The sequence below is a fragment of the Phalacrocorax aristotelis genome, chromosome 5, assembly GCF_949628215.1.
Source record: "Phalacrocorax aristotelis chromosome 5, bGulAri2.1, whole genome shotgun sequence".
In the NCBI taxonomy this organism is placed as follows: Eukaryota; Metazoa; Chordata; class Aves; order Suliformes; family Phalacrocoracidae; genus Phalacrocorax; species Phalacrocorax aristotelis.
This window is the reverse complement of record NC_134280.1, coordinates 15,617,970-15,633,335: the sequence shown is the minus strand read 5'-3', so window position 1 is coordinate 15,633,335 and position 15,366 is coordinate 15,617,970. Positions and strand designations below refer to the sequence as shown.

Here is a 15,366-nt window from a genome sequence, read left to right as displayed (position 1 = left end):
ATTCCTACCCTGAAGGAGTCTAAATCGATTACCCTTCCTTGTGCATCTCGTGGAAGAGAAGAACAGGCATTTCCAGCTGTGAACTGTTTTTCTCCCTGCCTGAACACTGAATTAAGTGCCTGTCTTGGAATTTACAAAGCTTAGCTTGAACATGACTTTATAGATTTGCTCTAAATTTCCTCTAAGCTAAGATTATAGTTTCCCTTAATGTAAGAAGTAAAAGGGAATAACCCTTCTCTTGTACAGGTTTTTGGCTATCTCAGGACAGTACTTTATAGTCATGTTTAACTGGTTATTGTTCTTTAACTTAACATGAATGCACCATTTCCATCACACAGTTTTAGTTTAGCACCAGTGCAGGCAGCTCAGTGCAAACTTACATGCTCTTGAAGGGAGATGCAAGTTAGCTCTACCCACATGCCATATAGAAATGACTGGAAGGGCACAGTGCTAAAAAAAATTAATAAATTGTTTTTCTGGCTCACAGCCAACCACCCAGAGCTCCCACACTGAAGACTGCATAATTGTGAATTTACACAAAGATCCTAAAAGTTGCTGCATGTAAACCCCTGGGGAAGTCACCAGGGAGAGCCAGCACGATCACAATGGTTTAGAGACTTCATTACTCATTGATGCAAGTCAGGACTTTTAAAAGAAGTGTGCTAATAGCTTTATTGCTTATATTAAATTACTACCTAGAATAAGAGCCTCTTTCTCTAACCCCTGTTGTTAGGTGTAATCTGTATACACTAAAAAGATGAACATTTAGCCCTTATGAGATAAGCCAGGTAAACTCAAGCTCAAAGCAATTAAACATATCACCTAATGATGCCCAGGAAAATTTTCAAAAAGTCGAGCACTGAACCAGGCCTTTCAAATTTGAAGACGGTACCTCTCCCCTAACACCCACACTTTCATCCTAACACTTAGGGGTTTTATGTTAATTTTCATATGCTACATTTTTCGGTGCAGCAGAAAAACAGATAATTGCACTTTTAATTGTGGTGTTCCCTTGTAAAGTCTGTCAGGTGTTAAAATACTGACCCCAGTGCCTGTGCTAATTAGATGAAGTTACAAAAAAAGCCAGGCACTATAAATCAGATGCTACTAAGGTTGGGGGAGGGGGGAGATGGAAGGTTGGAGAGGGTAGGAGGAAAATCTGTTCTGTTATAGCTCTGACTCACTGTCTGCTTGTAATCAGAGAAAGGCTGTCAAATCAGGGCTTCCTTATTTAATTCACACAAGTCATGGATGTCCAGACCCAATGACAGAATTGGCAGGGTTTGGATCAAGCCTGTCAGAGCAAGTGAAATAACATGTATTTGCTGTGAAATGGGATGAGTCATGGCAGTTGATACCTCCTTCCATAAGCTGAAGTGGAAATTGACTTATGATTTAGTGAGGAGATCTTTTTTTCTATCTATTCTGCTGAGGTCTCAAAGTAGGCCACGTTTTTCATATTTGTTGAGCTTGCCCAACAAAGCCAACCACAGGTCCTTAGCAAAAATACAGATGAAAAGCACATCTCCTTTGCTTGTCTGAAAAACAGTTTGGGCTTTTGCAAACACTCACTGATGAATGTGGGTGTGTAAAGAAGTTTGTAATCCAAACTCATAATGATGCAGTAAATAGACTACTTCGACTCATGCGCAGCCTCTCTGGAGGAGGCCCCAGGGAACAGTACCAGCTACCAGATGTAGATTTCAAAGAGAGAAGAGTTTATAATTTGCAAACAAATCTAATGTTATAGTTAAAGTGTCTAATGTTAGTAATTTTAGGGAAATTTGGAACTCAGGAATGACTGACAATACTAGTTTTCAGCCTGATTCAGTTCAGCCTTTCATCCCTATAATATCTGGTTGCAGCCTATATGTTCAAATGAATGGCAGAGCCAAACTCTTATAGTCTTTGGTGGCTTTCCTAGAGAACAAAAATAATAAAGTAGCTCTCCACCAGGAAAGTGGGCCAGAAAATAAAGGAAATGACTCAGTGCATTTCTTCAGAGCAGGGAAAGAGGGATGGGAAAATGTGGGATTTAGTTTTTTTACGCGTATTGATGCATACTTTTGTATACTATCATGAGCAAGCTCATGTACCTAAAGTTACTAACAACAAACTAGCTATATATTTTCCAGGCTGGAACAAGCTTTCATCTCTCTACCCAGGAGCACCAACAATGTGAACTCATACCTGCCTGGAAGACAACCAGGAATAGCCTTGCATTATCAGCTTTCCAGAGCATTTAAAATGTTTCCTGTAATGCTTGTAAAAAATTATCATCACAATGCAATCCTATGTGTTATAGTGGTTCATATTCACCTCAACTCAACAGGGCAGGAGGACCCGGAAAACAAAAAACAACTGTTGGTAAAAAATGTGAAGAATGCAAAAGGGTGTGCAACTTTAACTTATTATATTGTCAATGCGTTGGATGCAAAGTTGGCATGGAATGTGACAAAAGAGCAGGCCAATGCACTCTCATATGATGAACTCAAAAGGAGCAGCAACCATCAGGAAAATGAATAGTTCTTCCTACTGACAGGTACAAACACATCTTGTATTGCATACATTGCCAGGCGGGTTTTAAGGAAAACAAACTTCACAGGAGAACAATAACAAGGATTTACACACTGGATGAACAGACTTCTGAAGAAAAGATGATCTGAAATTCAAGTACGAATCATTCCCTTCATTTTCAGGAAGCTTACACCAGGTCCTAGATGAGTCTGCACAAGAATTCAGTGAATAACTGTTCAAGAATAATGAGAATTAATATTACAGATAAGATGAGCTCTGCACTTAAGAAGCAGAGCTGGGAAAAGGGAATTTGATAATCTATAAATATTTGAATGCTGCAAGCTACATCTGGTTAAAATTCATCAAATTTTCATTTTCTTTTCCAAACAAACACTCTCTGTGAAAAATGCCATAGTTGTTTAATCTTGCTAGGGCTTGCTGAAGGAGGTTCTTTCCCTAAAATTAAAATGCAAACTATTTTGATACAAAATTAAAAAAAAATAATAAAACAACACAAACCAGCCCCTCTGAATTTTTTGGGGCAGGTAGGAAGAAATCCAACAGCACTTTCTTGCTGCGTAAGGTTTCTCTTCTCCATTGTCTCTGCTGCTGTTTAGTGTCCGCATAATATGAAAATGAACTTGGATGTATTGGATTCTATTTTTTCAGAGATTTCCTAGTAGCTTTAGACAGAAAACCTTAGCTCCTCTGAAGGACCAGTCTCTGTAGAAGCGTCGATGCTCCCCCTCCTGCTAAAATGACTGTCCAGGAACAGATGCCCACCAGGATTATCTGAGTATGCAGCACCCTGCATGTTCCAAGAGCATGTGCTTTGTATAGGAAAGGGTCACTGTGGGCATCTTCAGACACGTAGAGACCATGGGAAGACCATGAACACTTACAGCTACTAAAAAGCCACCACCATTACTCATAGAGGTAAATTTCCCAGGATTACTTAGAACAGCAGGTGTACTACAAGTGCTCCCAAGGCCAGCTTTGAGGACCATATCCCATGAAAAGAAGCTCCCTCTCCATTTTGCTTGCTATTTCTGTTGGGTTTATCTTACCCTCTGCACTGTGGAGAATGAGTGCTTCTTAGCTCATTACCCTGTGGGGCAGGTATTTCTCATAATCTATTAAATATTTAGACCTTCATATAGCAAGTAATGCTGCTAACTTGTTTGACTTAAATTATACCCCACTGGCAAATCAAATTAGAGAAGATTTGAGTAAATCTACCTTTTAAAACAAAAGCTGATTTTCTCCGTGTTCAGCCATTTGTGGGATTAACTTTTTAAATGGGTTCTTATGTGCACAGTGTTTTTGTTTTCATGGATACTAAAAGAGGATGAATTATTCATCAGGGGAAAAAAAAATCTACAACATGCATTTTCATAGCATATTTAGTCCCCTTTGTCCTATTCATAAATCAATCCTGATTACTACAAATGAATGTGTTACTCCTAGCGGTTCACTGATGACTCACTTTGACCATTAATTCAGACCTCCTCATTGAGTGCATTAGGAAGCTGCCACTAGTAATGGGAAACTGGGATAAGATCCTTTGTGACCTCCCTTCTTTCCCTACAAAGAACAGACTCCATCTCCTGCCCCTTTCCATATGCATAATTTTATAGACACAGCAGATATTCTCCGATAAAAAATGCCATTTTTCCTCCTGCTCAAGTGATAAATTTGCATGGAGGCAAGGAAGAAAAAGGCCTTATTAATGCTCAGTAGGTTATTTTTATGACCTAGAAAGAGGGCAGAGAGCAGTGGCTCATAGCATCTGTATCAGAAGTGGGGGCAATTTAGGCTCAAACACACAGAGACCTCACTGAACTAATACAGGAATGACTACAGCTATGTCACTGGTGACATAGATCACAAGGTATTTGTCTCTGTTCCTGGTCTGCTGACAGTGAAGAACCATTGTCATCAAGGAACAATGCCTCACCATTTAGAGCAGAAGTAAATGGAACTTGCCAATTCTTATCCAGACAGTACAGCATTTATCAACCCCTTATTGCCCAGCTGGGAACAAAGAGGATTCTACCCATTTGAAAATTATTATTATTTACTACTATATTGGCAATACAGTGCACTGAATTGTTTTAGAAGAAAAATTTATGCTCCAGAACTCCTAAGGGCCAACACTCAATCCTTCTCAATACACACAATAAAACAGAGAATGACAATGCATTTATTTCCTTTCCAGTCCAATTCCTACTGTGCCACAATGGTTAGTATTGAACACCATTCTGTTTCATGTGCTGGATCTCTATGCTAAACTCTAATTACCAATGTCAAAAGTGAAGCATTGCCCAGAATGATACTACAGTTATTCGTTGCAGTTTCCACTGCTGTGGGCATTGCTGAATATCTTTTGAGTACTTCTGGGCACCAGGCTGAAAGGAGTCCCACAGCAACTCTATGTTCTTTTACCCCATAAAGATCACACAGATCCCAGGCAATTAACAGTTTGGAAAAAAAGTGCATTAACACCAGCCACTAAAAACCTTTTATGGTCTAGAACAGCACTGAATGAGCCATTACAAAGTTAGCTTTACCTTGTTATTGCTCTTATGGATCCACCTAACAGTGATTATCATTAAGAATACCCCCTAACCTCAAAGTTGGAGTTGTGCCGTCCAGCAAGGAAATAGTGAGGTCATGTTATAAGCTAATCACTGGTGTAATGTGTCTGATGTTGACTATGACAGGACAGAGACACACAACAGAACTCCAGCACCTACATCCAACTCATTGATAAGCCAACCCTGTGGTCAGGAATCTGGACTTCCCTGCCCCAATACAAGAACACCAACACAATCCTGGAGCTGAAACAACCTCCAGATCTTGGATGACAGTGATGTTGATGAACATTACTTTAAATTTAGTTACTTAAGTAATCACCATTCATGACAAAACAGACATTGTTGAGCTGCTGTTACCCAAAGCCAGTTCCAATTAGACTCAAACTGAGGGAAAAATCTACTAGTTCACTTAAAAACCCACCTGCACCCTGGTTCACTAGAAACTTCCTCCCACCTGCACCACACCTCCACATAGGGTTCTGATTCCAAGCCTGACTCCTCTTTCTGATTTGGCATGTGCATAGGATGAGGACAAAAGTTACGCTTATATGCTGCCACTGACACAGAAGGAGTCTAAGACACCAGTGCGCTTTTGCCGTGCAAATAATTTATTGACATTTTTTTCTAACACTAAAGTCTTCTTGTCAAGTGGGAGACAGCCTCCAAATATATACGCAGTGCCTGAAAAAGAGTAGAACAAGCATCTCACTTCCAAAATTATTTCCATAGACATCTTCCGTCATGGAATAAGAAACCTTTTTATCACCAATGTCCATGAATTCATCACATCCGCTTGCCCTGTCTGTAGCACTCTTCTGGTATTTGGGGTTATTCAATGCCTGTGCAGGCTGAGACCTCTGGGGTTGCACTAGAAGCTGAGAGGCTGAGCACTGGTGAGGTCTTTATTATGGTAGAGAAACACTGGATAAAATAAAAGCTACCATTACCTAGACGACCACTTTGTGTCTCTGAGCTCTGTATCTTATTTTCAGTTAAAGTACTAGAATTGTACAATCAAAAAAAAAAAAATCAACTCTGCAGGCTTTTAATTCACAGGTTACAAAATACAATAATAATTTTACCAACCAGTACTCTAATAGCCGTTTAGTATTGTAAATAGGTAGGTTCATACAGGCTTCCACTGCTTTATTCAGAACCTGTGTTGATAATCTCTGAGCACAAACATCTGCAGGAAATGGACCAAGTTATCTGGGTTCCAGTATATGTCTGCAAGAATATAAAGAAAGAGCTAGTATCATGCAGAGGCAAAACACAGCCAGAAAAATGGGGGTTCCTCTCCTGGAATACAGATCAGGCAAGATCCTTCATGACATTTACAAATACCTTCATGGTCTCTTTTACTAAGTTACTATATTTTTGGAGCAAATACCAGTTAAAATCTGAATTATTTTCTGTGTATCCATTTAGAAGGGCAGTTAGATCTCTGTACTATGAACTACCATTTTTTTAACTGCTTAACAGAGCAGATAATTAAAAATAAGTAAATCAATGCTTTGGCCTCTCTTTTTTCCTCTACATTCTATATTGCATTGTTTTCATAATTTAAAACATCATCAGCTGCACTGATCCAGTGAACAGATGGCATTATCAGCCCACAAGAATCTGCACAGGGCAATTAGAAAATTCAGAGACATGTTTAATACAAAGAAATTAATTACCAATTATATCAGTCCAGCACTGTGTACAAAAAAATTCTTGTTTTCCTCCAACTCTACAGAGACATGCTAACAGGTCTACTGATGCTTCCTGCTTTACCAAGTGATATATTCGAAGCCTCCAAGAATTGCCTGTAATTTTAAACCTTCATTACATCAGGATTACACTATTCTATTCCCCTCTTCCTTGATTTGAGCAAAAGGAGTTTAGTTAAGACTGAAAAAAACCCCAAAACAGTCCATGTCTCTTAAAGACCCTTTACTGACAGCAGAAGGAAATGTTTATGCAGATCTACATGTTCTTTTCTCTTTTGCACCCTTCCTTTCTGCATAGCCGCAGAACAGACGTGTCCAGCAAGAACGACATCCTACAGACATGATGCAAATGTGGCCCTTGTATCAGTAAGACAGAACCAGTCTGAAAAAGTGAGTGCTACAGAACCAGAATTGGTCCCAGCTGTGGGGGTGGCAAAACCCAGAGTCCTTTATTTAAAGAAAAGAAAAAAAAAAAAAAAGAAAATAAAAGAAAAAAGCCCAGCAGGTTACCTGGTGCCCTTTATAGACAGCTCACTCCCTTGAACACTTGGTAGGGCTCCAGAGGCTGGTAGGCTAAGGGAAAGCAGATGCATATAGAGCCTCTGATGTGTGATGCTGGCAGATAAACCTGCAGTTCTGTGTTTCTCATCTCTCCCAGCGGGGGGGAATACAGTAATTCAAGTTTGCTGTGTGAGCTGAAACCTGTCACATCTATAGAAAATGCATTTTGGGGTTTTAAAATAAATAAATGCCATCCTACACTCCCACTGCCTTCAGATTCTTATTCATATCTGTATTCAGCTATCTGAACTTTACTTGCTTCAAACAGCAGCAGGGAAAGAGGAGGGAGGGGAAGAGGAAATGAGGAGTAATCCATGGATTTAGAAACTATTATATATAGCAGGGCAAATATGAATATGATATAACAACAGAACATGGGACATCATCGCACCGTATGAGATCAACTCAATTGACCCCAAAGGACTTATTTTAGATACTTAAATGTATAATCTATGTGAGACTATCTCCAGGCTTGCTTATGATATGCTGCCTTGGTTTCCCATTGGTAAAAGAATGATTATAGTGATTAAAATACATTCACCAGTCCTATACTCACTGGGATGCTGGCAGAAGCCTGTACTTGCCATGTGCTGGGAGAGCTTCGCAAGCGTGTTGTTCTACCCAGATTCACCATATATTCCACTTGAAGTCTATACTTTGTACAAATGTACAAGCACATTTGAAAACAATTTGTTCTTGCTGTTAATTTATATGAAAAATTCTGCTGCATTGGTATGGCATTAAGAGGGGGAAAAAAAAAAAAGAAAAAAGTACAAGCAGACAATGTGTTTGATACTGCGATGATAATAACCTTGGATAGATCCCTGTGGGCGGGCAATGCCATCTGCCTGGTGGATGCAAAATCCAAAGACCATAGTAGTCCATGGAAAGACTGTCTTTAAGACTGAGTCAAAGCCAAGAAGTGCTAGTGGAGTCAAATTGACTGAATGCGAGATAACGACAGACACGCAAGAGAGGCACCAATCAGCAGTGGGTCCCTTGGACTGCCCTGTGGCAGGAATCTCATTTACAGCCTTTCTGTCAGGAAATCTCATTATTCTGTACCATTTCTTCATTGTTACACATGAAAGTATGAAGATATTCATGGTTTTTTTTTTTTCCCCTGTATGGAACTAAAAGGAGGAAAGCATGCCTGGACACTAGTCTCTTATAATGAATATTTAAGTACCGGAAATAGAGGAAAAGCTAGAGGTGTGTGTCTGATCCACTTTACTCAGCCTGCAAGTAAATGAGCCACAGACCGAGATCAGATGATCAATATTCTACCTATTTCAGCAAGTCTCTTCAAAATTTAACATTGCTGACCACATGGGTGGAAAGGTCACTGTTTAACAGACCTCTTGCCTTTACCACTGTTGACCTGACAGGTCTCATTCATGATGTTACAAGTCCCAAATACACCTACTGGATGGCCTCAAGTATCCAGAGTCAAATTTTCTCCTGTAAGTTTTCACTTACAGTTGTCCAACTGCTGCACAGTTACCATCAATTTATATCACTGTAAAGGAAGGCTAAAACCACAGTCAACACTTTTGTCGCCTAAAAAATAAAGTCACCTTCTCCAAGAAAATGTATGTTTTCTTCAAATCCAAAATGCTTTTTTTTTCCTATTTCAAAATAAGTAGAAATACAGACACACACCACCTACCTTAAAAACAGTCTCCTGTAAAGCCACATTTACATCTATTGCAGAGTAGTAGACCATACATTGACCATATATTACAATAAGATGTTCAAATGGAGATCTGATTCTACCGCACATTGATTTTCTGCAGTTTCAACTGACAGTCGTGACTGGGTTTAAGTGAAAGTTTTGAAAGTCTCATGAATAGGTAATAAATGCTAGTGAACAGGGATAATAAATGCTAGTGATTCTGTGGGAGGGAGAATAGGCTGTGCCCAGGAATGGAAACATGTAATAATTTCTGAGAATAACTTTTGCAACAGGAGTTAGAATGTGCCACTTTCTCCAGGAGGTGCTTCAATCTGCTACATCTTTCCGGCCATGTGAGAAAAGTCAGTCAGATAAAAATAAGATAAAAATAAGTCAGGGGCCATAATGTGTAAAATAACAATAAGAAAATTTTCTAAGATGCACAACACCAAACTATGTGGAGGACCACTAACCAGGAATGGTCCTGAAATTCTGACCCTTTTCTGCAGCTGCAGACTAGCCCTGAACCGCTACATCAACGTGGCTGGAGAAAATATAAGTTCATTTCTCTTTTCATATTTTCACTATTTCCCCCTACCTCCAACTTGAAAAGGGAAAAAGAAAAAGAAGAAAAGAAGCGTGTTCAACAACTAGAAGTCTAGACTTACAAAAGCTACTGATGTTTACAGAATACAGAATATGCTGCTTAAGGGCAACTAATTTGTTGTATACTGGGCAAGGCTTCGTGTTTCTTTGTCTACCTGATGAATGTAGACGTTTCAGTTCCACAAGACATCATATGCAACCCATTTCCAATGGTACATGCATGGCTATTTATTAATTTGCTATTAATTAGTATCCTGGGGAAAAATCCTATTGCCACTCTAGTTACCTAATGTAATAAATCATTGCAAAAAGCAAAGTGGGAGGAATTTTCTTGTGTTTTATTAGCATCTAGTAATTTTGATCTTTCTAATGATGCCTACTGACCCCTAGCCTGTAGCTGTGTTTCAAAGCAGTTTCTTTAGCAATCATTTGTTTAATTAAAAACTATTACCAAAGAGGAAATTGGAATCAGATATCTCAGTGGTGGGGGCAACTTTTACTTACTCAGGTTTTTTACTTTACAGAAACTAAAATAAATAAGAGAAGGATCATTTTTAAGAGTTTCCTAATTTAAATGCAAGGCAAAAACCCCCAAATTAGATTAATGGCATGTTAGACGTTGGGAAGAAAACTCAATAAGTTGCATTCTTCCTCCCAGAAACATATTCCTTTTCCACTATAATACTGTCCCCTACTCTGTTCTTGCTTGCAAAACCTGTCAGAAACAAGCCTGCTGAAACCACTGTAAATATACCCGTACAGGTATCCAAATGCAATTCTTTTGGCCAAACTGTTCAAACTAAGGAAGGCACAGAAAAAATGCTTTTCCGTTTGCACTTTGACTTTCACACCGAAGGAGCTCACCTCCTGACAGTGGCCTTTGCTAAAGGTTCCCATTCACTGAAATCAGTAATATCTCATTTTAGAAGTTTACTGAGTACGTGGAAGCTCAGTAATCCTTAAAAGCAATGGCACTTTTATGTAACTGTTTAAGTATAGTTCAGTATACTACTTATAGGCACATAACATTCAATATTTTTGCCTACATATAAGCTTTCTTAGCCCAAAGCTGAGGAAGGGAACGCAGCTTCCCTGAGCTCCAGCATACAGAGATGATTTATTTAAGAAGGTGACAAATTTTCATACTGGCTGCAATTATTGAGGCCCGTGTGCGCACACAGATATCTTCACTTGCGAACCTAACGAGGTTTCTAGGGAACTTGTGGCCATTACAGATTCAGAGGCTCCTTCACGCAGCTCCTGGGAAAGCACTTACAGCCGATTCCATGCTAATTCATTGCTCAATGAATAAGTAAAATCTGTACAGTATAATAAAACCATTGATCATTATGCTTTAAAAAGATTGACTCCTAAATACTTAGGAAGCAGTGTGTATTCAACGGAAATGTTTATTGGCATGGGGAAATTAAACTGTCACCCGTGAAATAGTAAAACTCATTAATGCAGAGTTTCTTTTTAAGTGTTAGGAATTAACTTTACGACTGCATCAGTAATGGCAAGCCTCAGCCTTAAATCGCCTGCCATTTAGTATTCGTGAACATTATTAAAACGTATTAACCGTAATTTAATTGACTAAAAATTAAAAAAAAGAAAAAAAAGTGTCCAGCGTCCCCAGCGCGGCGGCTCCTTTGGAGGCCATTGGCGCTGGGGGCGGAGGGGAGGGCGCGCACCCCAGCCCCGGGACCCCCGCCCCGCACACCCCGGGCCGGTGCGGCCGCCCCGCGCCGCCGGCGGGACAACAGCGCCCTCTGGCGGCCGCCGCGGCCCCGCCCGGCTCCGCCCGACGGGCCCCGTCCGCGGGGGAGGCCGCGCACGGCGGGGGAGGCCCCCTCCCCGCTGCCGCCCCGCGCTCCCGCAGGACGGCGGGTCACGGAGCGTCTCCCTCCCCCGGCGGCCCCGCGGCTGCACCGCGCTCGCCCATGAGCGGCGGTGGAGCGGCCGCCCGTGCCCGCCCGCCGCGGCACCGCAAAGGCCGGCGGCGGGGAGGCTGCTGCGTGCGGGGGCAGACCCCGCCGGCACCGCCCTGAGCGCCAGCAGCACGCGGGACACTTCGCAGGGGATGTCCCGAGGAGGAGGAGGGAGGGAATAGCCATTTCCCACCCGGGATGCTGCCGGGGGGGGAGCGGAGACGCCCCGGGACACAGCCGCGCCCGTGGGAACCGACGGCAGCCTCCGGGCAAAGAGCCCCGGTGCCGCCAGCGCCGCTCCGCCAGGCTGGAGCGGGGCTGCGCCCGCAAAACCCCGGCACCCCCGACTCGTGCGGGAAGGGCCGGCCCCGTCCAGCCCGGCGGGCAGCGGCGCACGGCCCCGGCCCTCTCCGGGCCGGCGGCGGGCAGGTGCGGCGGGGCCAGCAGCAGCCACACAGGCCGCAAATAATAATAATAATAATTAAAAAAAAAATTTTAAAAAGCGGCCGGCGGAAGGACAGAAAAGCGTGAGGGAAAAGCAGCGAGCGGCTCGTCGCAGACTCGAGCGGCTCCCGTTCACGTCCACAGCGGCAGGACGGTGGCGAGCAACCCCTCCGTCTGGCCGCAACTTTGCATTTCTAAGCTCCGTTAGCCCACCGGAGCCGGGCTAACTTTCTTAGAGGTCGTAGTGCTATAACCCCCTTTTCAGGGAGTTTTCTTCCCCATCTCTTCCTCCCCCCTTCCGCCCCAACCCCCGGAACTCCTTGAGCTCCCGCTACTCACAATTTGTTGCGGTTAATCCCAGGTGCCAAAAACTGAAGAGCAGCAGAGCGGAGCCCCCGAGGGCTCGGGAATCCATGTTCAGCCCCGGAGGGGGAAGCCAGCCTCCCGCCTGTCTCCCCCGGTCCCGGTCTCCGAGCGCCTCTCAGTCTCTGCGCCCCCTCTTCCTCCGCTCATTTACTCCATCCAGCATCCAGGCGCTCCGGGGGAAGGGGGCCGGAGCCGGGGCGGCCGAGGGACCCTCCTCCGCGGCCTCTGGAGGAGCCGCTCCGAGCGCCGGCAGCAGTGCCCGAGCCCAGCCCGCTCCCCCGGCTGCTGCCGCGGAAATTCACCTTGCGAGCTGCGGCGGGGAAGCAGCAGCCGGGCGCTGGGCACCTCCTTATAGGCGAGAGCCGCGCTGCACTCCACCTCCTCCCAGCCCCCTGGAAGTCACTCCTCCTCGCCTTCCAGGGAGGGTCCTTATTGCAATCTTCACGCGTTGTTGATAAGCGTCAGAGTCACGGAGTATACCAGATGCCTGGAGAGGAAAAAAAAAATAAAAATCCTTTTTTCTCCCCCTCCTTCGGGTACCGCTGTGGCTGGAACATTTTAAAGAGCCCCCAGCTCAGTTGTTTATTTGCTTATAAATTTATACGTTATAACACATACACAAAATACACACGCACGTCCCGGCACATACAGCGCCGGCACAGCCCTACGCTGCCGGGCTCAGCCTCATCCCCAGGGAGCGGGAACGGAGCCTCGGACGGGGCTGACCCGCTCTCCTGCCGCGGCTGGTCCGCAGCCCCCCCGCCCAGACCTCCCAAAAAAGCGAGCGGAGGTGGCCCCAGGGTCGCAGCAGTGCTGGGGGCGGAATCTTTAATGCCCCCCCGCTCGAAGAAGAAAGCGGCCCCCGGGACTGCGGACCAGACCGGACCCGCACCCAGCGCTGCAACCCCTTCCAGGCTGGCGAGCGTGATGCTTGATAAAACCGGATTTCATGACTGATTGATTGATTGACTGATGACCCGACTGCTCACCAGCTGAACAGGCCGGGATTATCTTCCGGGGGGGGTGGGTGTGTGCGCGCTGTGTGGTGTGGTGTACAGGAAAGCAGAGTTCAAAAGCACCTTGCGCAGGCAGCTGGGGTGCCCTGAGCTGGCACCTTGTGCTGTGCCCAGCTGCCTCCCTGTACGCACGGGAGGTAAGCGTCCTTCCAGGAACTCCAGCTTAATCACTGCTGAGATGTAACCTTGTTGCTTTGCTGCCGTGTCACCCCACATCAATAGAGTACTGCATCAAAGTCAAGTCAAAATTGCATTAGTGATTCCACTGTAATCTGCAAGGAGAGTGTGTTTGGACCATTAAAGTCTTTGCGGGGGGGAAAGTCACTGGTCCTCAGCCATAGTCCCTCGCAATGGCGAGGAATGATTAGAAGAAATAGGCCGTTCACCAAAGCCATACTGACTTGCCAATGGAGAGCAGAGGTTTAAAATGCTGACATGCTGGAAGCCTCATATTAAAAAGTAAGGAGGGTGGAGGAAAGACACCATGCTTAGCTATTAGGTGCTACATCAAAGAGAGGTGTCAAGGGGGACATTTTAGCTTTAAAGGAGCAACCAGCTTGGAAAGCAGAAGTCCACATTTAAAAAATTACCTAATTATTTCACCTTCTGTTGTTACAAGTGACACAAGGTTAAACAGGAAGGATAGCTGCCTAGCACTGAGGCTTTCAGTCAGAGTCAATAAAGGATTTAGTCAGACAAAACCAAGACTTAGGAGGAACTTAAAAGCCTAATGAGCTCTCCAAGTCTTTCAATTTTGGCTTTAAATACCTCTGTGCACACCAAGGTTTCATCTTTGCTTGTGCAAAGGGTTGACCCAGTTGCTCTGTGCTTCATTTAGGCTTGAGTTCAGTGAGATTTCCGAAACTAGGGGTGGGAAACAGTTCAAGGCTAACGCATCTATGTGAGGTGCCTGCTGCCCCTTCCAAAGGCTCTGAAGGAGGTGTTCAACTCATCACCCAGGAGGTGTTTGTGTAAGCACAGACACCATCTTCTCTGAGCAGGCCCATTTTGGAGGGAAGTGAGCTCTGCTCATTTCCCTCAGTGGATGGGGAGAGAGAGGGTCTCACCTTCATGTTTTCTGATCCCAGTCAGAAAAATCTCATCTTCTCCATAAATTGTACAGTTCATATACAAGAGTCTGGCCCAGACACTAAGAACTGTATTGCTTTGCTGCATTAGGCCAGAAGGCTGGAGTTTTGAGAAAATTATGTTATTAACCTGACTTTTTCAGGTGAGTAATCAATCAGTGCTTCCAGAGCTATCACTTGAGTAAAGCTAAGCAGAAGAATATATCAGAAAGCTTGAAGCCAGAGTGGATATGCTCTGGAGACACACGAGTCTTTGACATAGTCACAACTTTGCGACTCTGTATTCTGAAATTAGCAGAGGAATTCAGAAGAAGGAGATTAAATATGGGAGGGTTTTTTATGCTTTCCTTTAAAAAAATAATTAAAATTAAATGGACTGTGTTTCAAATATTTTCAGTGTCTCTTTAAACTATCTGGCACAATGGTACATTTTTTAACTGACTCACTGAACTAATTAGTGGCTTGTTTATAGGAAAGCAGATGTGGAAATGAGCTTTGCAGACTAATTAAAAGCTATCAATAAATATGAGCCCAATCCTGCAATGCATCCCAGGGGTCACCGATAGGGATCTTACTGCAGGATCTCGACCCCAGTTACACCATCAGTTTTCAAGTCGCTCTTGTGAGGTGCTGATTCCTGGAGGCACACCTCTTCCGTAAGCTCCTTTGTATCATAAATGCCAGGCAGGTGCCTTAAGATTTGTGAATGTTCGGGTGCAGGAGCACTACAACTGAGAAGTTATGACCGGAGTGGAGGGCTACGCAGCTGTTCTTTGCAGGAAATTATGTAAATAATGTCATGGTTAAGGGCTTTTTGCCAGCAAGATTTTTATTAGAGTAAATTTATTAATCACTA

The 15,366-nt window shown here is 43.7% G+C and overlaps 1 protein-coding gene across 1 annotated transcript in view; it reads right to left on the bottom strand.

Annotated features, from left to right (window-relative positions):
- Positions 1–12,758, bottom strand: part of CNTNAP5 (contactin associated protein family member 5) — a 297,497-nt gene extending 284,739 nt beyond the window's left edge. The window contains exon 1 of the mRNA XM_075093104.1: positions 12,380–12,758. Coding sequence (XP_074949205.1) covers positions 12,380–12,455 — 76 coding nt within the window. The 5' untranslated portion in view covers positions 12,456–12,758. The remainder of the gene's footprint in view (positions 1–12,379) is intronic.
- Positions 12,759–15,366: the final 2,608 nt, after the last annotated feature.